Here is a 23041-nt window from a genome sequence, read left to right on the forward strand (position 1 = left end):
CGGCATGTTTCCTAATACTGAAAGTAAGCAAATTCTGCAGCTGACCACATACACAAGCAGATCAACAGCAATGCTCCTTTACCTGGAAGTCATTCCAGAGCAAGGCACACTATTCACAGAATCACAGAATGGTTTGGGTTGGAAGGGACCTTTAGAGGTCATCTAGTCCAACCACCTCTACCATGGGCAAGATCCTCCACTTAATCAGATTGCTCAGAGCCCCATCCAATTTGAGTTTGAATGTTTTCAGGGATGGTGCATCTACCACTTTTCTGGGCAGTCTGTTCCAGTGTTTCGACCAACACCCTCATTGTAAAAAAACTTCTTCCTTACATCTAGTCTAAATCTGCCCTCTTTTAGTTTAAAATCATTGCCCCTTGTCCTATCACTACAGTCCCTATTAAAAAGTTTGTCCCCATTTTTCTTGTAGGCCCCCTTTTAGGTACTGGAATGCCATAATAAGGTCTCCCTGGAGCCTTCTCTTCTTCAAGCTGACCAGCCCCAACTCTCTCAGCCTGTCTCCATAGGAGAGGTGCTCTAGCCCTCTGATCTCCTCTGGACCCACTCTAACATGACCATGTCTTTCTTGTCTTGGGACCTCCAGAGGTGAATGCAGTACTCCACGTGAGGTCTCACAAGGGCAGAGTAGAGGGGGAGAATCATGACCCTTGACCTGCTGGCCACATTCCTTTTGATGCAGCCCAGGGTACAACTGGCTTTCTGGGCTGTGAGCACACACTCCCAGCTCATGTACAGACTCTCATCCACCAGCAGCCCAAGTCCTTCCCAGCAGGGCTGCTTTCAATCCCTTCATCCCGCAAACCATACTCATGCCATCGATTGCCCCAACTCAGGTGCAGGACCTATACTTGGCCTTGTTGAACCTCATGAGGTTCCCATGGGCCTGCTTCTTGAGCCTGTCTGGGTCCCTTGGGACAGCGCCCCAGGCATGTCAATCACACTGTTCATCTGGGTGGTGTTGGCAAACTTGCTGCGGGTGCACTCGATCCTGCTGTCCATGTCATTGATGGAGACATTAAACAGTACTGGTCCCATATGGACCCCTGAGGGACACCACTTGTCCATCAGGACTCTGAGCTGCTGACCACTACCCTCTGGATGTGATCATCCAACCAATTCCTTACCCACTGAACAGTCCACCCATCAAATCTATATCTCTCCAATTTAGAGAGAAGGATGTTGTGGGGGCACATGTCAAAGGCCTTATAGAAGACCAGACAGATGACATCTGTAGCCTTATTCAGTGCCTACAGTCAGGTAAAAAAGAAAAAAGAGACCCAATTATGCTAGACAATACTTTTTTAAACATGTACCTCTATATACACCGGTTATTTTTTCCTGAGTTTCTACAATGGACAGAAAAAAAATCATCTTCTCTGCTACCAAACTTTATCATTGCAGTAAGGGTCCTGAACACTACAGCAATTTGAATCAGTCTGGAAGCACTCAGGTTTACAATCTGAAAGATTTTACTCCTTCAAGTCCAAGTATCTAATCCAGAGAAAACCTATCTGATGTTTTAAACAAAACAAGATTGCTGGACTTCAATTCTGCAACACAAACATAATGAAGGCTAAACTTGTACCTTGCTCCAACACGATCAAGTCCCACTTTTTCAATAATCCACTTTTTCAATAATCCTCTGGATTTTGGCAGACAGGTTTTTTTGGACCTCCACAGGTCATTTTGCATCCTTGTTTCACTTTGATACTATGAGCTGAGACAAGCACCATGCTCCAGCAGCCAGCCATGTGTCTGGGCAGAAGATGTGATCTACCCTGCCACTCAGTCCAGGCATGGATGGCCCCAGTGCATCTTGGTGTGACAATCAAAAATACAGTGCAAAGCCTTTTCTTGCAGTATATATTTTTTAAGTTTATTTATAAAAAGTGTTTCATACAGGCTATAAGCATTGACAACATGCTCTTCTAATGCACATCATTAGTCTCTGAGGAAAGGGCTACTAAATACTGAAGGATTTCACCCAGCTCCTGTCTTTCAAAAGGAAATTCTCTCCTATGCTTTGCACTGAAAACACATTCTGGGGAGTTTATGAAAAGTAATTTAAGAATTCTTGGTCACATTTTAATGTTGTTTTTTGAGTTTCTTCTTGGAGTAACTTTCCAGGTGCAAAGATGATGCAAAAAAATATAAAGGTTTGCCCTCTGTCCCATGGTACCCTTTTTAAGCAAATCAAACAGCAGCAAAAAACCATTTTGAGCTGAAAGCTCAAAGCACTGGGAGCCTGCTCCCTTTAAGCAGGATCCTTCAGCTCTCACCCTGCTGCTCAAGAACTCCCTGAAACAGATCCCAGTTTTCACATCTAAGTGTCTGAACTTGAGTTAAAAAAAAATTTCCCAAAATAGGCATCTAAATAATTGTGCTGGCTTCTGAGAACAACCCGTTGTCAGGCCTGGCTGCTCAGCCTTCTTGGAAAACAGCCACTTTCGTCATTCTTAAATTAGGATTTCGAAGCCTAATTTTAGGTACTTGCTTTTGGAAATCTTGATTTGTGTTTTCTTGTAAGTGATGTTTCTCAGTCCCTGCTACTGCAGAGGTGACTTCTCTTTTTCTTCCTCCAAAAGTACAAACTATCCCTCATCCAAAAACCCAACAATCACATTGTTTTTTGCTTTTGTAGATATACTGGAACTGAAAATGCTCGGCTGCTTGAGAGATGGAAGACAGCACTGATAATCAGAGCTGTCAACCATTTTCTGTCCATTTGCCAAAGCTGCCCCGTTTCTCCTTTCCATTCCCAAAGCCTTAACCACTCCTTGCATGTATTGCCTTTCAACTTCCTGCCAAACTGAGATTACCCTTTTTTCCTTTTCCTGAATACCCTCTTACGTCCTAAGCATGCTTAATATTAGCAGTAAAAAGGAGTTCAGAATAAATTATAGTCCTTATTGATCTGAAAGTGTAGGTATATTTATTTTATGGGAAATCAGGTGAAGCATAAGTGCTGCAGATTTTGCACTTCAGTTTTGTTAAAATACAAGAAACTATTTTAAACTTTAGTTTGCACCTGTATCTCCAGCAAAGTGATGCACATTTTTGGCCCCCTAGCATCAGCAGCAAACCCTCCAGCTTGCTGCTGACACATCAGGACCCACAGTGCTGAGCTTTCATACTCCCTGGTAGCACCAGCATAAGGAAGCTTAGAAATAAATCATTCGTATAAAATTCAGAGAAGCATGAAAAAATGCAGGACAAAGGAGAGAAGCTAGTTTCAAACAGTTTAACCTCAATGGGATTTCAAACCATTTGGAAATGTAGAGGGTAAAGGAAGACTTCGGCCAGTGAACTATAGGGTATAATTTCATGCCATTACTTTTCCTGTCATTCTACCCCCCTCCCCAAATCCTTCAATAATGTTTACCTTCATACTTAAACACAGTTGTGGTAATTAAAGTATTTTACAAAACAGAAACAAATACAAGAAAAGGATACTGCAAAACAGAGTAAATAATTGTGCTCAATACCCAATACCTCATTAAATCAGAATCTAATTATCTTCATATAGAAAAGTTAAGAAAAATCATAGGTCCTTGCAGTTTTATTCACACTTTTAGCAGATCTAAACTAGCTTGAATTACGATCTGATTCAAGGATTAGGATATTCACACAAAATTCATCCCCTTGAAGTCAACAGCTCTTGATACGGCGGGGGATTATTTCAGGCAGAGAGAAAACACCAAGGGCAATGGCCAAGCAGGAAGAGCATGTTGGAAGCAACCACACAAAGACACCCATGGAATTACTAAGAATCTGTGGAAAATGGCTCACCACTGCCTCTCCATCCCAGAAGGATGCATTCAGCATCCACCTGCAAATAAAGATCTTTCATGCTGCAAAGTCCACCTTAACAGCAGCAGGTCTGGCACCCCTCAGCACTATGGCTTTCTCAACAGCATATGTTTTCCTGGAATAAAGTGTTCAGGAGTGTATTCTGTGCCCAGCCACTGCACTCGTATCCCTGTACTGTGATACTGGAAGCCTCCTCACTGCTGCCAGCTTATACCCCTGGTGCTGTTAAGAGCAACACAGTGCAGAGTGCAAAAGTATTTACAGAAATGAAATGTGGAGGGAGAAAAGTCAAAGCACACAGGTTTATTCAACTGCTGTGTTTGTAATAGCTTGCAATTATAAAATGTACAAGGGTAGTGCACAGACAATTCCTGGTTGGGGTTAAAGAACTGCTTCTTTTCTTTTTTTTTTTTTTTTTTTAAATGGGAAAGAAATGGAAGAGAGGATCTGTAGCAAACTATGTGAGATGGAAACAGGGAGAATATGTACATGGCACAAGAGCGACAAGTCGACTTTTTTGTAAGGAAAGCCAAAGCACAGCATGTGCTAGATAGCTTTGCTCCAACCTCCCCAAGCAGTATGGCAGTGTTTATTAACAGCTACTCTTTGAATCTGAAGCTCCCTCTTTTTACTGCAGCTCACAATGGAAAATTGGCCTCAGGAAGCCAGGAAAACTAAAGAGAGCTCAGAAGATAGGAGTCAAAAGCTAAGTCCAAAGGGCCACAAGGACATTGGCTTTCATTTCTGGTCTCATTTCTCTTATTCAAGTGCCACCTGCAAGAAGGTCTGAAAAACTCTACTCCCCTTTAATAAAGGGACTCCTATAATCTCTGTCTGTGTACTTCACTCAAACCAACTTTATACTTCCACAGGAGTAAAATAAAGTTACAGCCCCCAAAGCCTATTTTAATGAGCCTTCTTGGTCAAAAGGCTGCATTTTCTAACAACAGAGCTGATGAGAACACAGCAGCAGGACCAAGGGATGGAGAAGCCCTGCCTTGCATGACCATTACAAATAGCAGAGTTCAAGAGCACTGTGTATCTTCAAGACAGTAAGTTTCAATTTACCTTTTCTTTAAATGTCCACATCTCATAATTGCATAATAAAACTTAAGAAGTGAGAAATAGGAAAAAAAAAAGTTACAAGTGGGACTGTCCCTCCATATGAACCCTCATTTCCTCCAACATGCTGTAGCTGTGGCACCGAATCTGAACACTGAGAGAGCCTTTGTCACCAGCTTGCCCCCTCCTTCTGCCAAAATCTTGCTGCACTGAGCTCTGAACTCAGGGAACATCTCAAGAATAAAACTGGAAGTATAGGACAGATATATAATTCTTGGTTATCTTCTTTGCATTTAGTAGCTTGACACAACAGTCTGCTATCTAATCCAAAAAAGTACTTAAAATTCTTCTGCATGTGTGAAACGCTGTACAAAGCAAAATATGCCTGCATGCAGCTATCCAGTAAACAAGGTTAAGCTATAAAAAAGTTATCTGGGGTTCACATGCTGACTAGATACATGAATCCAATAAAAAGTGGAGAAATTAGAAGAAGATCATGAAAGCTGGGGGTGACAGTCACTAAGGTAATGCTACATCATGCAAATCTGACTAGTACAGGCAGAAGAGCGACATAAAACCTTAATTAAGATGCCCTGCTAAGATGTGAAACTACAACCCCTGTGTTCAGGTGGGTAACTGATACCTTTTGAAGGACCACTTGTGTTCTGGAAACCAGATCACACTGAAAAAGCACACATGTCACTCTCAGGCAAGTAACACTATGTTAAGTATTTATTTGTGTACTTGTATTTCCAAAGTGTGTGGAGTGGTACCTGGAACGCTATGAGAGTGAAATTCTCTTATGGGCCCTAACACACACAAAATTACATGTAATACACTGAGTTAGTTACATTCTTCAATAAAAATGAAGTGAATTTCTACACTTTTACTTAAAGGAAGAAAAAATGCATACTGACAATTGTACATGCGTGTGCTTGCCTTGCTGCTGTTTTGTCATATGGCCAGCCATGCTATGAGAAGCCAATTTCGAAACTTCTCTATTTTCCTGGTGTACCCCCATGAGACGAGTTCATCCTGTATGGCTGCAGCTGTACTAATACTTGGTGCCTTCATTTTAAGATGCTAAACATCATGCCAGACAGTACCATCATACACAGTGAACAATACTAACAAAAGGCAGGCAAGTATGAGTAACAGAATCACAGAATCATTAGGGTTGGAAGGGACCTCCGGAGAGCATCCTCCAACCCCCCTGCCAAGGCAGGATCACCCAGAGCAGGTGACACAGGAACACGTCCAGGAGGGTTTTGAATATCTCCAGAAAGGGAGATTCCTGGGCAGCCTGTTCCAGTGCTCTGCCATCCTCAGTGTAAGAAGTTCTTCCTCATACTGAGGTGAAATTTCTTGTGTTTTAGTTTATGGCCATTGTTTCTTGTCCTGTCGCTGGGCACCATCAAAGAGTCTGGCACGAGCCTCTTGGCACCCGCCTTTGAGTTATTTATATGTATTACTGAGATTCCCTCTCAGTCTTCTCTTTTCTGGGCTACACTCTCTGAGCTCCCCCCAGTCTCTCCTCATAAGAAAGATACTCCAGACCCCTCATCATCTCTGTGGCCTCTGCTAGACCCTCTCCAGCAGTTCCTTGTTTTTCTTGTACTGAGGAGCCCAGAACTCCTGATGCAGCCTCACTACAGCAGAGTAGTGGGTGAGGATCACCTCCCTCGACCTGCTGGCCGTGCTCTTCCCGATGCACTCCAGGATACCACTAGCCCTCCTGGCTGCAAGAGCACACTGCCAGTTCATGGACAGTGTCTCATCCACCAAAACTCCCGGGTCCTTCTCTCCAGAGCTGCTGTCTAGTAGGTCAGCCCCCAAACCATACTGGTAATTGGGGTTATTCCTCCCCAAGTGCAGTACCCTACACTGGCCCTTGCTGAACCTCATCAGGTTTCCCTCTGCCCAGCTCTCCAGCCTGTCAAGGTCCTTGAGGTTCATGTGGGTACATTTTAACCCTTCATCCAGGTCGTTAATAAACAAATTGAATAAGACTGGACCCTGATCCCTGGAGAATGCCACTGACTACACGACTCCTATTGGGTTATACTTCGCTGATCATGACCCTCTGAGCTCTGCCATTCATACAGTTCTTGATCCACCTCACTGTCTATTCCTCTAACTCACATTTCCTGAGCTTACCTATGAAGATGTAATGGGAGACAGTGTCAAAAGCCTTGCTGAAGTCAAGGTAGATAACATCCACTGCTCTCCCCTCACCGACCCATCTTGCCATGTCATCATAGAAGGCTATCAGACTGGTCAAGTTTGATTTTTCCTTGGTGAATCCATGCTGACTACTCCTGATGATGGCTAGATTTAAACAGAAATAGGTACAAAAAGTGTTCCTTTTCCCGCCATTCTGAGAATTAAGACAAAAAAAAAATTACTTCAGGTACAAGTGTTATGCCGTGGTATCATGCTGCTCAGGACAAAACCCTGCCACTAGGCACCCCTGCCTTTGAAACAGTGTAGAAATAATAGGCAAATCATTCAGAAAATCAACTGCCTTTAAAATCTAATCTCCTTTCCAAAGGATAAAGGTGTCAACACTCTGTAAGGCAAGATTTTGACTCTGTTTCTGCCCAGGACTCATAAGGAGTATTGAAAGTTAAGATATCAGGTTCTGGCATAGGGACAGAAAACAATGAGAAAGGAGATTCCTTACAGATGCAGATCATTCTCCTCCACCTTTCCCTTCTTGTACAACACTTTGCACATCTGTAAACAAATGGTTGCCAAAACCATGCAGTCGCATTTCTGTTACAGAAGCTCAGGGCTGAAAAGCCTGGTGGGTCCTGAGGAGCTGAACATCCTTGCCTGCACCAGACCCACACCAAACCAGTTTCTGCCAAGAATCAGCAAATATTGGGGTGCCAAATTATTGCTGTTACAAGGGTCCCTGAAAAAGAGGACTGACACCTGGAGTCATTAGAAAAGAAAGTATTTCTGCCTGTACATTTCCGTGGTTTGACTTTGGCAGCACTTTCCTAAATGTCACTTCATCAGAAGACCCTGCTCCAGGAGGCAAGTACTGCAGTTTATTATATTTTACTTTTTGTTTTAAAGGCAGAAAGACCAACCAACCAATTAAAAGGAAATACTGTAACAGTAAAGCTTGACATGATCTTATCACAAATTCTTTCTATGAACTTTAAATAGCAGCAGAACTTAATTAACAGCAACTTCCAAACTGTTTTCTGCAAGCTCATAACATAAAAGATTCAGTTATCTGCAGAAGTCAGACAGTGAATTCCAGGAAAACAAGTCCCTTTCCTCCAAAGTTTAGCCACTCTTCTTTCAATAAGAGGCAACAAATTCATGGTGTAGTGGAAACTCTGCAGCCATTAAAATCTGTTCCATGGAAAAACACAGCTAGACTGAACCCCCAGCTCCAGCACCAAGGTGCAGAAGGTTTTACTACATTTGTTTAATACATTCAAAAGCACTGGAGCAAAAGCAGGGTCAGTACTGTAATTTGATGTAATATATCTGCTTTAAATACAGGGATAAACTGATATCCACACAAACAGCAGGCAGCAGGTTTCCTCCACAACCCTGCAACTATCCAGTCCTCCTCAGGGCAGCAGTCCCCTGGAAAAGGGGGCACCAGATATGCCTCCTCTGCCCTGCTGCTTGTGCAAAGTCTCTTAAACATCTGCAGCAATTTACTCATTCCTAAAGATAATCTCCATCCACCCGGCATTTTTCCTATTCGCTCCGGTTGCGGTGTCCGCTCACACCCATCAGGAACCCTCAGGCTAACAGCCACCACATCACCTCACCCTTGCCCTAACTTCTCCATTCAACCTGGTCCATAGCTATAAAACCATACCTAGGGCGTGTGGGGTGACCAGGAGCAACCAAGAACAGATCTGACACTGCTGCTTTCATTCCTTCCCTACTCTCCACCCTGCCTGGGTGGAGGGAACCTGGAAAAACTGAGGCAGCCCAAAAGAAACCAACCAGGCAAGAAGATCAGCTTTCAGCTGGGTCCATCCCACCTCCTGATTTACTACAGGAGAAGCAATGGCACAAGGCAGGCATGAAGGTGACAAAGAGGTCTTACCTGAGTGAAGCTGAGCAAAGTCATCGTATTGCACCCAGCAAGGAACCAAAGCAAAAAGAAAGGTAAATAAAACAGGTAGACAAGAAGGAAGACGTAGACTCTTTAAAGCAGAATTCTAAAAAGCTATTAAGAAAAGGCCAAACCAAAATGCAATGCACAAGCATCATTTAACATAAAGGAACGGTACTAGTGAAAAGTACAAGAATTGCAGAAAAAATATAAAATGAAATAACAAAAGATCATACAGCATATGTCAAAGCTAACTTACAGAGATTTCTTAAATGTAATTGTAGCAGCATGAACTGGTAGATTATTGCACTGTAAAGAGCAAACAATAAAAAAAGCCCCCAGCCCTGAAATATCAAGGCAGGTCAGATGTAAAAAGGAAAGAGGAAGAAGGGACAGGAGAAGAAGGTTAACCATTGAGAGAACCCAACAGACAGAGATCAACAACAGATTGGGTTCTTTTTCAAAAAAAAAAGGTAACATGAATGTTTTATTAAGTCTAAACAAAACAAAACTATTCCAATAGAAACAGAGCTAACAAAAATAGATACACAGAAAAAGACTGAAATACAAAGTTAAACAGACAAAAACAGTGAATACAGCCAAAAACTCTTACTACACACTGGCCAGCCTGCAGTTGAGGGCCTTGAGGACAGAGGGGAAGAACCCCTTTTAATTCTCAGCCTTACAGCACGTTACACTGTAAGAAACAACAAACAACAACCTTACTAGTGATTTGAGACATATCTTGAGCACAGCAGTCCAAGAACAAATTTCAACAGGAAGTTTGATTTTCTGATAATACCAAACATTTTTTACTTAATTCCCAAAGCTTCTAATTAAATTTGTTCTATGAGAAAAACACATTGCTATGAAACTAGATAGTGATTTAAACACGGAAAATAAAACTTTTTCCATTACTATGTTCATTGCAGCAAAGTGAAAACCTAACTTAGAGTGTATTTTATGAATGCTCATATTTTGTCAGGAGTGAAAGATAGGACAGAATTAAGAAGTGTTTCATCAGCACACTTGTAAAGCAACTCTTTAAACACTAGGCAAAAGACAAGCTCTTTAGTCTCTATAGTAAGACTATGCACAATAATTATAAAGGTGACAACATATTAAAAGTTGCTTAGCGGGTAAACCCAAACTTTTATATTCTGAATGCACCTATTTCATACATGTTTTGTACAGATTGTGTAGGATACAAAATAATGCTTCAGACAATCAAACTGCTTATTCATGTTGGCAGAGCTCTGAAAGCTTTCCTCTGAAATCTCACCACCACCACAGCTCTTTTTTACTGTATGCTAAAAGCAAAACATGACTTTGTGCAAAAAACTCTTCCATGAACCAATTTTTCAAGTATCAAAGGCAATTCCAGTGATTGCAGGTTATTCCACAATGTTTTTATCTCCCTGTAATACAAGCCCTCCACACAGATGTGTCATCTCTAAAATAAACAGCAGCAAAGGGACTCTTCATTTAAAGAGATCTGTTATTCTGGACCAGGGAAGCTAAATGCTCAAGCTCAAATCCCCACACAGGAACTGGTATGTGGTGGAGGGATAGGAGAAGAAATAAAAACAAACCACCAAACTCCCAGATTTTGTTAACATTCTTCTCTCACATTAAGGACTGACAGCTTAGGTGGGAATTGGGAAGGGCAATGATGCTGCCTGCCAGAAGAGGAGGTGTCAAGAGCCTCCAATGGCTGATAAGGGCTTCTTGACTGGCTCAGGACAAAACCCATCCCTGCCCCTCTGTTCTGCAAAACAACCTCCCAGGGCATTGGATGAGTAAGATTTTTAAAAAGCAAAGCCTGAAAAATAGATGCAAACAGAAACATGAAAGTGTGAAAAGGAGCAGCAAGGAAAAACAAAGTGAGGAGAGGGGTGGAAAACTTCTTAACTTCATTGTAAGCTCCTTCACACATGCAAGTGGCAACTCACAGCCCCTGTCACTGCAGCTTCAAAGACAGTCATCTCCTCCCAAGGCCATATTGGAGGCAACACAGCACTCACTACAGGATGTAAATAAAGCGCTCACTCCAACATGATCATTTTTCATACACCGTAAATGGTGCTTAAAACCTGGATACATCCACGTGTTCTCACCAAGTACATCCTTGAGGACTCAAATCTGTATTTTACCAGCTTTGTAAATGTGTATTTTAAGACACAAAGTCAAACTCCACAAACGCTTAGAAAATTGCACTGCGCTATATGCAACTGATGCCTGCATTGGTGCATTGTGTGAGCCTGATATGTTTTGTGAAACCAAGAAACATTGTCTGCAAAACTCAAATTCATTATAGCTCTGTAATTATTCAACTTGAGTTTAAATTTGTATATTTGACCTAAACAAGTTCAGCACTGAATTTAGAAGGAATGAGTCAATTAAGAAGATTTAAAAAAATGCAAGAAAAACCTCTGAAAACAACATTAGCAGTCCTTTCTGTACCGTAATGTGAGCCACTCAGCAGTGGTGATAGAACAAGAAATCAATACAAAGAAGTACCAAAGGATATTATATTTGTTCTGCAAGGCATGGCCAGACTTGCAGCCTGCCTTTGTGTGCTTCAAAGGGAGATGATGGCGGTTTTGAAAGAGCTAAAAAAAAAAAGGTAGGGAAGTTAGAGCTTCCGAGAACCCATCAAGTAAAGGTGGATTGAGTATGGTCTTTGGAGAATTACTTGGAACTTAATGAAGGCTGCAAAACCAGAGGACAGAGTGCCATGGTTTGACTCTACCTGGCAACTAATATCCTCCAGCCACTTGCTCACCCCTATGCAGACCTGGTGGGATGGGGACAGAACTAGAAAAAGGTAAAGCCTTGTGGGTTGAGGTTAGTTCATTTATTAAATTGTTCTTAAGTTAATCATCTTCATCATTACCATCACAACAACAAAACAACAACAAAAACCACAGCACCACCACAGCACCACCACCACTAACGATGATGATGGAAACGAAGATAACAGAGAGAGGGAGGAATAAAACCCAAGTAAGAAACCAGCCTCTGACTGATGCTGAGCCAGTCCCCCAAGCAGCAATCAGAGCCTCCCAGCCAATTCCCCCCAGTTCATGTACTGGGCATGACACTCTCTGGTATGAAATATTCCTTCGGGTCAGCTGTCCAGGCTGTGCTCCCTCCCGGCTTCTTGTGTACCCACTCACTGGCAGAGCATGGGACACTGAGAAGTCCTTCATTTAGAGTAACTCCTACACCTAAAACATCAGTGTGTTAACATTATTTTCATACTAAATCCAAAACACACCACTGTACCCAGCTACTAGGAAGAAAATTAACTTTATTCCAGCTGAAACCAGGACACAGAGCTACTACTATTTAAACTAACATGACAAGTGGTCTGACATTATCGACTATAAAAATGCTTTATGGCCATGCACAATTTTTACCTATAAACAACTAGAGGCAGCAGCAGCAACTCATGCACTCAGGGCAATGATCTACACTGGAACACAGTGGCCTTTCTGTCACTACCTGTATTACTATTACTGTTTTCTCCTCATTTGTAATTGAACAGACAAATGCAGTACTCCTGACTGACGTGATGCTGTCTCTCTCAGCCCCTATGTAATGGGTCTGCCACCCTATATATTGCTGGGGTTGTTCCCTTGCAGTCATGTTTTCCTCTAGCCCTTACACTGTATTTCAACCTCTTGCAGAAGGTTATGGGAACACTCACCCAAAACTTCCCAGTCCACAGCTGAGTCTGGTGGCTGGCACTGGGCAAGCCCAGCCATTGCTTCTACAGCCAGACCAACAGGGGGCTGCAGTAGCAACCATGATCTAAACTGTGCCTTCTGGGTGGCACATAAGCCAGAATTCAATAAAATATGAAAAAATCTGCTCAAATCTTTTGCAAGAGGCTTTTCTGCTTAGGTCTGTTACAGAGGGAGAGAAAAATCCACAAGTAACAAGGCCTGCTGGACTGGCAGCTTATTTTCTGACAGTATATCACATATGTTAATAAAAAAAGAACATTCTGCACCGCATTACAAGTGCAGGTATTTTCTCCATTAATGAGGCTTCATGACCCTAATTTAGGACAACCAGCTGAGGGTTTGCACCAATTCGCAGGGTCTGTGATCAGCTAAAACCAACCTCTCCATGCCAGTACTGCAAAAGAGAAATGAACCACCAAACCACAACCAAAAACTCACCATAAGCAAGTGCTACCCTGCAGTCCACAAATATATACACATAAAAATGCAAGCACAACTAGCATTGTGTCCTTCAAAGGCAAATCCCAATCCGTGTGCCTCTACCAACACTGTCCTGCAGCCACCACAGGAGTTCTTGCCCAAAAGCATGCAAGTAGCCACATGAATAAACTGAACCTGGAGATGCTTTCTGGTAAGCACACATGCCGTGCACTCAAAGTAACATGTGCCACTTGAACTTCAACAAGAGAAAAGCTTTCTCAAGTTTCTTTTTCTAAAGGGTAGGGCAATGTTAAACATTGGAGAATGTCATCCTCCTAACTGGTTAAAGGTTTAATTATTGTTATTGAAGTCAAAGGGTCTCCCTACTGTTTGGCAAGGAGACGATTCTCAAAATGATGATTCAAAATACCAGTATTTTTAAAATCAACCTCAGAGCAGGAAATATTCCTTCAGGAAAAGGTTAACAGAAGCTTTCTGATTCAATTATGTGCATAAAAATAGCACATCTAAGGGGAAGCCTATATAGATTAAGGTATAAAGGCCTATAGTTTCCCAAGTCATCAACTTAAGCAAAGAAGAGGACACAGGACTAGCTCAAGAACTAGACCTCTATGTTTGGACCACTGTGCTGACAATTGATACATTAATGGCAAATGTGAGAGTAGATTTCTTTTGTTTGTTTTTAAGAGCTTCAAAATCTCTATTTGAATATGGATGCCATGGTTTAACAGCAGAGGGAGAGGAGCTGCTCCTCCACCAAGTTATGATCTGCTCCAAACCCTAAATGTACAGCATCCAAGGGGAGAAGGCATAAAGGTAAAGGGAGGGGGAAAAAAAAGAACAAAAGAAAAAAAGGCAGCAATGCAAATGTGCCTGCTTATGAATTAACTAACTAACCATACAGCCTAAGACCATAAGACATTTTGAGGTGTATTACTTGGTTTAATAAGCTAAACCACATTATTCTGCAAATTAATACTTGATAGTTTTTGTTTAACACCAGTAACATCCTTAGGATGACACCAATGAAAACGGTCCATCGGCAAGCATAAAAGCTGGAGTGCTACCTGAAATCAAGACTACTTCCTTTTTGAACTCAAGCATATGTTTTACAGCAGGGAGCCTGAACATGCACAGAGGAAGAAAGCAATTACCCTCCAGTGACTGCAAAGGCAACTGGCAGGAGGAGAAACAGTTTTCTCAAGGTCACAGAGGGAGAGGAGCGCTTTCAGGCGATAACAGAAGAGGAACAGTCACTTTGTTCAAATCACTGACCCAGTGTCTCAAGGGGTAGAGTTATGAGAAGATCAAAGAGCAAGGCAGAATTTGAAAATGTAGAAAAAAGTTTTATTCCATGTTTGCTGTAGCCTTGCACAACCAAGTTTTATCTCCTGTAAATGTTAGTGCAACTCAGCACATTTAGTCATCGCCCAAAGCATCACTTGGCAGGCAAATGTTCAGTATGTTTTGACATGGAGGTCAATTAAATCCAGACAACTTGAGCATAAATACAAGTTCATGAAATGTTTTTATATTTCTACCTGCTCAGTAGAGCAGGTCATTAACAAGGTTACCATTAATGAAGCACAACCTCTACAGCTAATAATCCTTTAATAAGGGCATGAAAAATACCCAGATGCAATGGGGTGCTGAGGCCAACTCTTAATTTGCAGCACTGAGATCAGTGCAGGTAGTGTGATTCATTTGCTCATGGAGAAGCAACAACTGCACTTAGCAGCATGCATCTCTAAAATCTCTACACCTGGTGAGGGAGTTTAGTTGACTGGCCCTGTGCTTTCTAAATGCACACGGCTTTGTGTTTCACACGAGTTAACTTCACCAAGGAAATTAAGTAATTCTCCAACGCATCCAATATAGCAGGAAAGCATTTACTGAGGACATACTTCAGACAAGTTTGCTCTTGTGCTCTTATTTACCTTGTAAGATAATGTGTCCTAAACACCAAAACAGAGAAATCAAGGCAATAAATTTCAGGAGATTAATTTCAATTAATAGATCTAAGGATCTGTACACAGTCAACAACTCTACAAGTTATTCCCACAGTAAGATCAGAGGTAGCACTTATTTGATTTGTCAATCAAAAAATCAATTCACATCACTGTTTGCATTACCTCTACCAAACAGAGATCTAACTGCTGTTCTGTTGGATAATGGGGACAGGTTTCAGTGCCCTCAGGAACCCAGATATAAATCACTTTTACCAGTCAGCACTTACAAACTGCAGGGATGTCAGCCTAAGCAATGCCCTTGTATTGTTGCATTACCAAATTTAAACAGTCTTAGGAAAGGTCATAGCAAAGCAATCTGACCTGGAAATAAGTTTTTAAACAAACCAATTTCTATGTAATTCATTGATTACCCTTTTTATTTGTCCTTGTGGGTGTTCTTCCATTTAAAGGAAAAAGCATTTCCAATGCTAGCGTGCATAAACCATTTGGATTGCAGGGTTCTTTTGCGTTTTTAACACATTTAAGAATCACAAATTAGCAACTATATTACTATGACAAAACAGCTACAGATTACAAGGATTATTGTCAGTTTTGTGAAGTGTCTGGATGCATATGGAGCAGTGTGCTCTGACTGTCATGCAGAAAGCATCAGTTTCTTCAGCCTATTATGTAGTCAAACAGCTTTGAAAAGCTTATGCTCCATCCTGGAAGAACATAATTTTGTACATTATAAAAAGAAGAAAACAAAAGCATTACTGCAAAGAATTGAGGCAACTGGTCCCAAAGTATTCCTATGTCTGAACAGTTTCATAGACCTCACCCCTACATGACCAGTTCAAGACACGGCAATGAAAGAAGGCAAAGAAAGAGGATTAAGAGGACAAAACAAACAAGTTGTTCAGTTATGCAGTGGAGGTTATAGTAAACAGCATCATTACCTATACATGCCTTCACAAAGTATATGAAGAGCTACCAACACTAAATAGAGCTTTAGTAGCTGTGAGAATTCAACATTTTGCTTGCAACTCATTTTAAGACAGCATGCCACTCGCAGGAGTAAAACAACATGCCAAGATATAAGAGGTAGAGGTATTTGTGGCTCTGCTCTTCAGCAATGAAAAAACACCCCTGTCTCTCTTCATTCGAAGTCAGAGAACAAACCCTCCATATCTGGAATAAACCCCATTTGCTCCAAAAGGCTTTCCCAGTCCAAAAGGGCCTTTCTGGCATGACCTGTCCCAGGAGACAACTCTGTGCACAGCATGGGGGCTCTGTCTTCCTGCTGCTATGGCAGGAACCCCAGATCCAGAACGCTGACTAAGCCCCCTCCCATGCCGGTGGCAAGGTGACACCTAAAGTGGTGCTGAGCCCACCCTCCCACCGCCCTGCACCACCACACTGCTCCTGCCCTGCCTGTTGCATGAACATCCCTTGGTGACATCCTTCTAGCACTAACTCCAAGAGGGACAGAGGGCACAACAGTACACAGAGGCATGACACTGTTTTAACAAGGCACTACTGTAGGCAATTGCTGTTCCTCTCCCAAAAAGTTGTCTCAGGTGGGATGCAGACAGTATTAACTGGGAGATTTGCTTTATCTGCCACTGAGTGAGGGCTGCTGAGAACCACCAGAAGGCAGAAGACGAGTATTTTAACCTTGTGCTCTGTACGGGCTTTTTTTTTCTGAGCTCAGCAGAAACAGAAGCTTTTGATGTTGCAATGTTTACTGCCCCAAAAATGAGGAAGGTAAAGGAATGAGGTCAGCTCAGTACTTGAGAGCATTTAACCAATTACCAACTGAATGTCACTTACAAAGAATATGCTTTCCGAAGGGGGCAGCTCTGGATCATGCTCAGCACTGAGCTTTCCATCTGTGGCCACTGGACTCAAGCACCAGGTCAGCCTGAAATCCTAAAATACTGTCAGTTCCACCATCATTCCCAAAAATCTGAGTCTTCAAACATATTTCCAAAAACCTGCTCCTAGCAAGTTACAAAAGAACGAACAATTAAAGGAACTGTTCAGAGGCCTGACAGATTTACAGTATTATTTCCAATTTACATTTTTTAGTTCTGTTAAGCTTATCTTCTTTAATTCCTCTTGTAAACAACACAAAAAGAAGGTTAACAGGGAAAGAAGAGATTAGACCAGAGAATTCAAAATATTTAATTTCAATTCTGGCTCTACAAAATACAAGGAATGTAACAAGAAGAATATTTGCTGAGAAATGCAAGAACATCAACTTACTAAAAATACTGCAATGAGTAAACCCAGAGACTGGTCAGACAGCACATAAACTAAGTAGCATTAATGATGCTGTATTTAAGTACCAAGTATGCATGAGTTTTAGTCAAAGATACTTCATCTGATCAGCTGTTGCTATTTAAGAGGCACTAACTCACAAAAAGTGCAATTGCTTTTTAAAAAGCAGAGCGAGGCATGAAGACCATCAGCCAGACTCTTCCCCAGCTTGCAAGACAAAGCCACACTGCATATTCATTTCGCTGCTGCTCTCTCTGGTTGCATTTGAATGCAGAATATAAAAAGCACAAAGCAGGGCTTCCAGTATATATGACATATATAATGTGTGCCTTGTAATAAATTCAGTAAAATCAAGCAAAATTCAGGCATGTCTTTTAGTGCTCTCGACCCATGTCAACTGGCAGCATCCTCAAGGGCAAACCCACTCTTAACTTCAGCAAACTCAGCACAGTGGTCCTTTTTATTTGCTCCTCAGTTCACAGAAAGCTAAGGAGGGATCCCCACCCAGCTGACCCTAGCCATCTCCAGGTCCCACAAGTTTTCCCATGAAATCCTCCCTCTGTGTTTGCAAGTACACCTCCCCCCAGGCAGAGTACATGCCTTGGCTACTTGCTGCTCTAAAAACAGACTATGTCTAATGCAACCTAAATACATGAATACTTTCATAAAAACCTCCAGCTTTTATTGCTCAACAGTATCAGACGATCACGTGTGCCACAGGCTTACTCTCCCTGACACAGCTTCCACTGCTGTTAGCAGAGGTGAGACTGCACCAGTACTTATCTCTAGCTATGGAGTATTTTAACAGCAAAGAAAAATCTCAGGCTGCGACTGCATGGAACGAACAAGAAAGGTTTAGGGTTAAATATATCGCAAAGCTCCTCAGCGTTATTCACAAGTTCTTATTAAAACCAAATAAATCTCCTCCTTCTATGCTAGCAGTTTAATATTGATGCAGCAGCACTGTCAGCCCGCACCTACAACAACTTCACAACTGCAAAACCCTCCACCCAGCCGCGGCCACCGACGATAATTTAAGCCGGCGGTTTAAGGCAGGCACGCAGCCCCCTGGCAGGGAGCTGCTCTGGCAGAGATAACCTCACCCTGGAAGCAACCTGGCCCAAAACTCTGGCGAAAGGCTGTGCCGCCACGGGAGACGCCTGCACGCTTGTCCTCCTTTGGTTTCAGCTGCAGGGCGTGTTTCCATTTGCACAGAGCGATTTCGCAGACTTCCTGATCGGAAGCATCCCAACTGCAGCCATGCCCCTGCCCTGTTCTCCCTCACCATCGCTGGCAGCCGGCTGAGCTCTTTGCTGGCATTTTTCCTCACAGCCACGAGTGCTCTGCCATGGCACTGAATCCCACAGCATCAGAGATCACTCAAAGCACTGAGAATACAAATGAGCCGTACGGGGCACTGCCGTTCAGCCGTGGCTGGGACACGGAGCAGGCACTGCACCCAGCTGCCGGAGGGAGAAACGCCTCTTGTCATCTGCCAGGAGCCCTTTTTGCTGATCAAGCCAAGGTGCTACTATTCCTGCCCAGGTCTGCAAAACTGGCCTTTTGTCTGCGGACTCAGAGCACAGATTAGTGCCGGAAATCCCTCTGGAGTCAGATCCTCAGCGGCTGCATCCTTGGGAATCAGGGGAAGGGAGTGAGGGCAGAAAAGCAGCAAGCGCAGGCAAGGAAGGAGAAAACACTTATCAAATGCCCAAGACAATACTTCGCATAACCCCGAGCACTGCCGACTTCTAACGCTGCGAGTGCCCGAGGGCTTCCAGGAGATGGAAAAGATAGAAGCAAAGTCATAAAGTTTTTAAGAAAGTCCCCGCACAGGCATCTGACATACTGACACATTTCTATCGCTTGCCCTTCATTTTCCGCTCATTTCGTAATGCTTTTACCCTTTAAGCATCTAGATTTTCAAACGGGCCGGCACCTTTCGGAAGCACCGCACGTCTCCACGGCGCGGGTTTATCGCGGCGTGTGCCCCGTTCCACACACAGACCCGGGAACCACCGTGCCAGCGGCTCCAGTCCTAAACCAGCAACGCGGTCAGGGGCGCTGGGCAAGAGCTCAGGGAAGAAGAAGCAGGAGAAGAAGGATTCTTCCCTTCCGAGCCCGACAAGCCCTTCCGCTGACACCCTGCCCCTCTGTGCCGGGCTGCTCCGCGCCGCCCGCTCCCCCCGCCGGCAGCGGCTCCCTCAGCGAGGCCGGGCTGCGGGATGCACACCTCGCACACCCGCCACGCCGGAGAAAACGGATCAGGCGTTCTATATGGAGCCGTGGCAGCGCTCAGGTCTCCCCGAGCTCCCCGAGGAGGCAGCCCACAGCCGACGGCGGGGGCTGAGGTGCGGGGTCTCCTCCCTTCCTGCCCGTTATTCCTCCCCGCCCCGTGCCCCGCCACGGCGGAAGGCGCTGCCGCCGCCCGGGATGCAGTATCCATGGCAATGCGGGATTGCATCATGCTGTCGAACTACACCGGGGGAAAGACGCTCCCGGCGAGAGCCCCGGCCCTTCCGCCGCCCCGTCCCCTCCCTCCCCCGGCCCGCCCGCCACTGCCGCCCCGTCCCCGGCCGCAGCCCCGCCGCTCCCCGCCGGCCGCCGAGCCCTGCCACGCTCCACTCCGCCGGCGCTGCCGCCGCACTTGTTGCGCGCCCCGCGGAGCGGCACCCCCCGCCCGCCGCGGCCCCCGCCCGACACCGCCCCCCTCGTCCTCCGCATCCTCCCGCGGGCCCGGGAGGCCGCGCCGCATCCCGCCGCGGGGCGGGGAGCCCCGGCGCTGCCCTCCCTGCCGCCGCGGACGCGGCCCTACCTGGCGCTGGCGGCGGCGCTGGGGGCGGCGGGCGGCACCGGCCGGTCTGTCCCGCTGCGGCGCCGCGGGGGCGGGGCCGGGGCCGGGGCGGGCGCGGGGCGGGGGGTCCCGCCCCCGGGCGGCCGTGGGCTGACCGTGACGTCAGAGTGGCGCGGGGGGCGCACGGGCGGCGGCCGGGGGCGCTATGACGTCACGGGTGCGGCGGCGGGAGGAGGGTCGGGAGCGGCTCCGTGCGGGGTTCCCGCCGCTGAGGGACCGGCTTCGGGTCCCGTCCAACAAGTCGGGACCTTGCATGGAACAGCGAGCGGTTCCCTCGGGCCGGGAGGGCTTCCAGCCCAGGCCATGGAGGCAAGGGGACCCCTGTGGAAAACGATATGGGACCGTGTAATTAAAGACTATCCTAATGAGTGAGCAGCAGGCCTACATTAAAGGCCCCAGGCAGATAACAGTTGATGTGTTTCCTGTGTTTTGAAGTAATGGGCTTTGCAGCGTTACAGCGTTTTCAAATGTAAGCTCTGGCTGCAGTAACTAGGTAGGATTTTAATTTGGTCCTATTATAAACCCACTAGTTTTGTTGTGTAATTTACATGCGTATGTTAAGCCTGTCCCCACAGTGTCGGATGTCTGAGGAAGGAATGTCAAAGCATCCTCTTTGGCTCCTCTCCAGTGGCTGGGATGCTCAGCAAAGGCAGAATAGTCCCGTTCACCCTCTCCAGACACTTCATTACCTCCAAGAGGCCCTAATGGGGCATTAGCGAGGGTGCCTTGGCATTAGTGTTGCCAACAGGAAGAAAGTAGTCTGTTTCTTTCCCTCTCTCATGGCGAAACGTGACATTTTAATTTTTTCCACCCCCAAGAGTTTGTTCCATCTCTTTGCTAATTAAATGAAAATGTGACATAAATACAGAGCAGCTTTGCTTTGCAAAGAAGAGGAGTCAAGCAGCAATTTGCATGGGGTTTATTTAGGATCAAGTTTCTGCACTCCATGGGAAGCAGTTAGCAGTTTTAGAAAGCTGGAGCAAAAAAGGTTTCTTGAAGCTTTCTCATGGCTATAGAAGGCAGGCACATAGGTGAAGCCATTAGGACTAGCTATGCCAGCCCAATGTCCAGTACCCTTCTTGGAGTAGTAATGCACTGGTCCCATGTCCATGATCATTTAGCTGAAGCAGCGCATTGCAACCTCACCTCACCTGGTCAAAGCTCAGTGTACAAAGAGTCCCCCAGCATCATGCTGGGCTGTAAATGGGCAACACAATAACACAGTGTGTTTCCCAGTGGAATCAGAAATGATCTTCCTTAAGCTCCTTAAGTAGATATCGAGGCTATGCCATAGTTCTTCAGTCTTATTTCTTTATTAGAGTAAGATGTTAATAGGAATGCTGTTTGGTTTGTGTTGGAGCTTTTTCAAAGAATGATGAAATATGCTGAATTGGAAGGGACTCACGAGGATCATCAAGGGCGAGCTCCTGGCCCTGCACAGGACCATCCCCCAGAGTCACACCATGTGCCTGAGAGTATCATCCAAACACTTCTTGAACTCTGTCAGCCTTGGTGCTGTGACCACTTCCCTGGGGAGCCTGTTCCAGTGCCCAACCACCCTCTGGGGGAAGAACCTTTTTCTAATTTCCAACCTAAACCTCCCCTGACACAACTTCAGGCCATTCCCTTGGCTTCTGTCACTGGTTACCCCTGAGAAGAGATCAGTGCCTGCCCCTCCTCTTCCCCTCATGAGGAAGTGGTAATTGCAAGAGGTCTCCCCTCAGTCTCCTCTTCTCCCAGGCTGAACAGACCAAGTGACCTCAGCCACTCCTCATACAGCTTCCCCTCCAGGCCCTTCACCATCTTTGTTGCCCTCCTTTGGACACTCTCTAATGGCTTAATATCTTTCTTATATTGTGATGACCAGAAGTGCACACAATATTCAAGGTGAGGCCGCAGAGCAGAGTGGGACAATCCCCTCCCTCAAGCGACTGGTGATGCTGTGCCTGCTTCCCCCCCCCCTTTTTGTTTTAAACCCCAAATCTTCATTTCCCTGAAGAACCAAACCTTTATATGCCTTGTGTGTCTGTGATTTGAGGCTTTGTAGCACTTTTCAGTAAGGTGTGAGCACTCACAACCATCCTTGCCTGTGTGTTTTAACACTTTATGGAAAAAAAACCAGCAAAAAATTGTGAAAAACAACACAACTCTCAAGTGAGTTTGCCTTTCTGGAAGCCTTTTGCCCAAGATTGTTTTGGAAGTCAAGCCATCTTGGTCTTAGTGAAATTAGTGGAATAAGACACAAGCTCCATTTTTTCTCACTTGAGCTAAAATGTCCTGACCTCACTGAAACATCACAACCATTAGGTCTTTTCACATCTTTCACACTTTAAAACACTTTTCAATGTGTTAAATAAAGTTCCTTCCCAACAGGAGTACACATTTGTTTGCATGGTTTATTGATGAGAGATGATTGCACTGTTTCTTTCACAGCCAAAATGACTTTCTAAATCTGGAAGGTGCTTAAATAATTAAGACTCAATCTGGCTGTTTAAACATAAAAGATAAGAACTTAAGATGCAAAAAGGCATGGAGCAGTTCATAGAGAGTGTAGGCAGAGAAAGGCTGGTAGTAGGTGAGGAGTGAGCAGCACCCTGTTTGGGAGACGGATGTGCTGCTTCCTGGTCCCCATGCTATGTCCCACAGTAAGGGGAGTGTGCCCCAAGCCCACCAGAGGCTGGTACGTGTCTGCTGTGTCTCCATTGTGGAGCTTGCTTTTCTCATTTGGTTGGTGGGGGTTTAGTGAGGCTCTGTATGCCCAGGGTGTCAGGCAGCT

General features: G+C 44.7%; 1 protein-coding gene and 1 long non-coding RNA gene across 4 annotated transcripts in view; both read right to left on the minus strand.

The window, feature by feature from the left end:
- Positions 1–20325, minus strand: part of ELOVL5 (ELOVL fatty acid elongase 5) — a 40238-nt gene extending 19913 nt beyond the window's left edge. The window contains exon 1 of one of the 3 annotated variants that reach the window (XM_051777888.1): positions 20227–20325. Coding sequence is in view for 1 of the 3 variants with exons in the window: in XM_051777887.1 (XP_051633847.1) it covers positions 18697–18781 (85 nt within the window). In the remaining 2 variants the exon portion in view is untranslated. Of the gene's footprint in view, positions 1–16961; positions 17146–18696; positions 19236–20226 lie in introns of those variants that run through there. The other 2 variants (XM_051777887.1, XM_051777889.1) reach the window with 2 other exon arrangements.
- LOC127466717 (uncharacterized) lies at positions 4225–9592 on the minus strand. Its single transcript, XR_007902830.1, has 2 exons — positions 7051–9592; positions 4225–5702 (listed from the first exon to the last, which is right to left on the minus strand). It is a non-coding gene; the product is annotated as an uncharacterized LOC127466717 (long non-coding RNA).
- Positions 20326–23041: the final 2716 nt, after the last annotated feature.

Source organism: Manacus candei, unplaced genomic scaffold (genome assembly GCF_025592945.1).
Source record: "Manacus candei isolate 608988 ecotype Guabito, Panama unplaced genomic scaffold, ASM2559294v1 h1tg000011l, whole genome shotgun sequence".
NCBI classification, from domain to species: Eukaryota; Metazoa; Chordata; class Aves; order Passeriformes; family Pipridae; genus Manacus; species Manacus candei.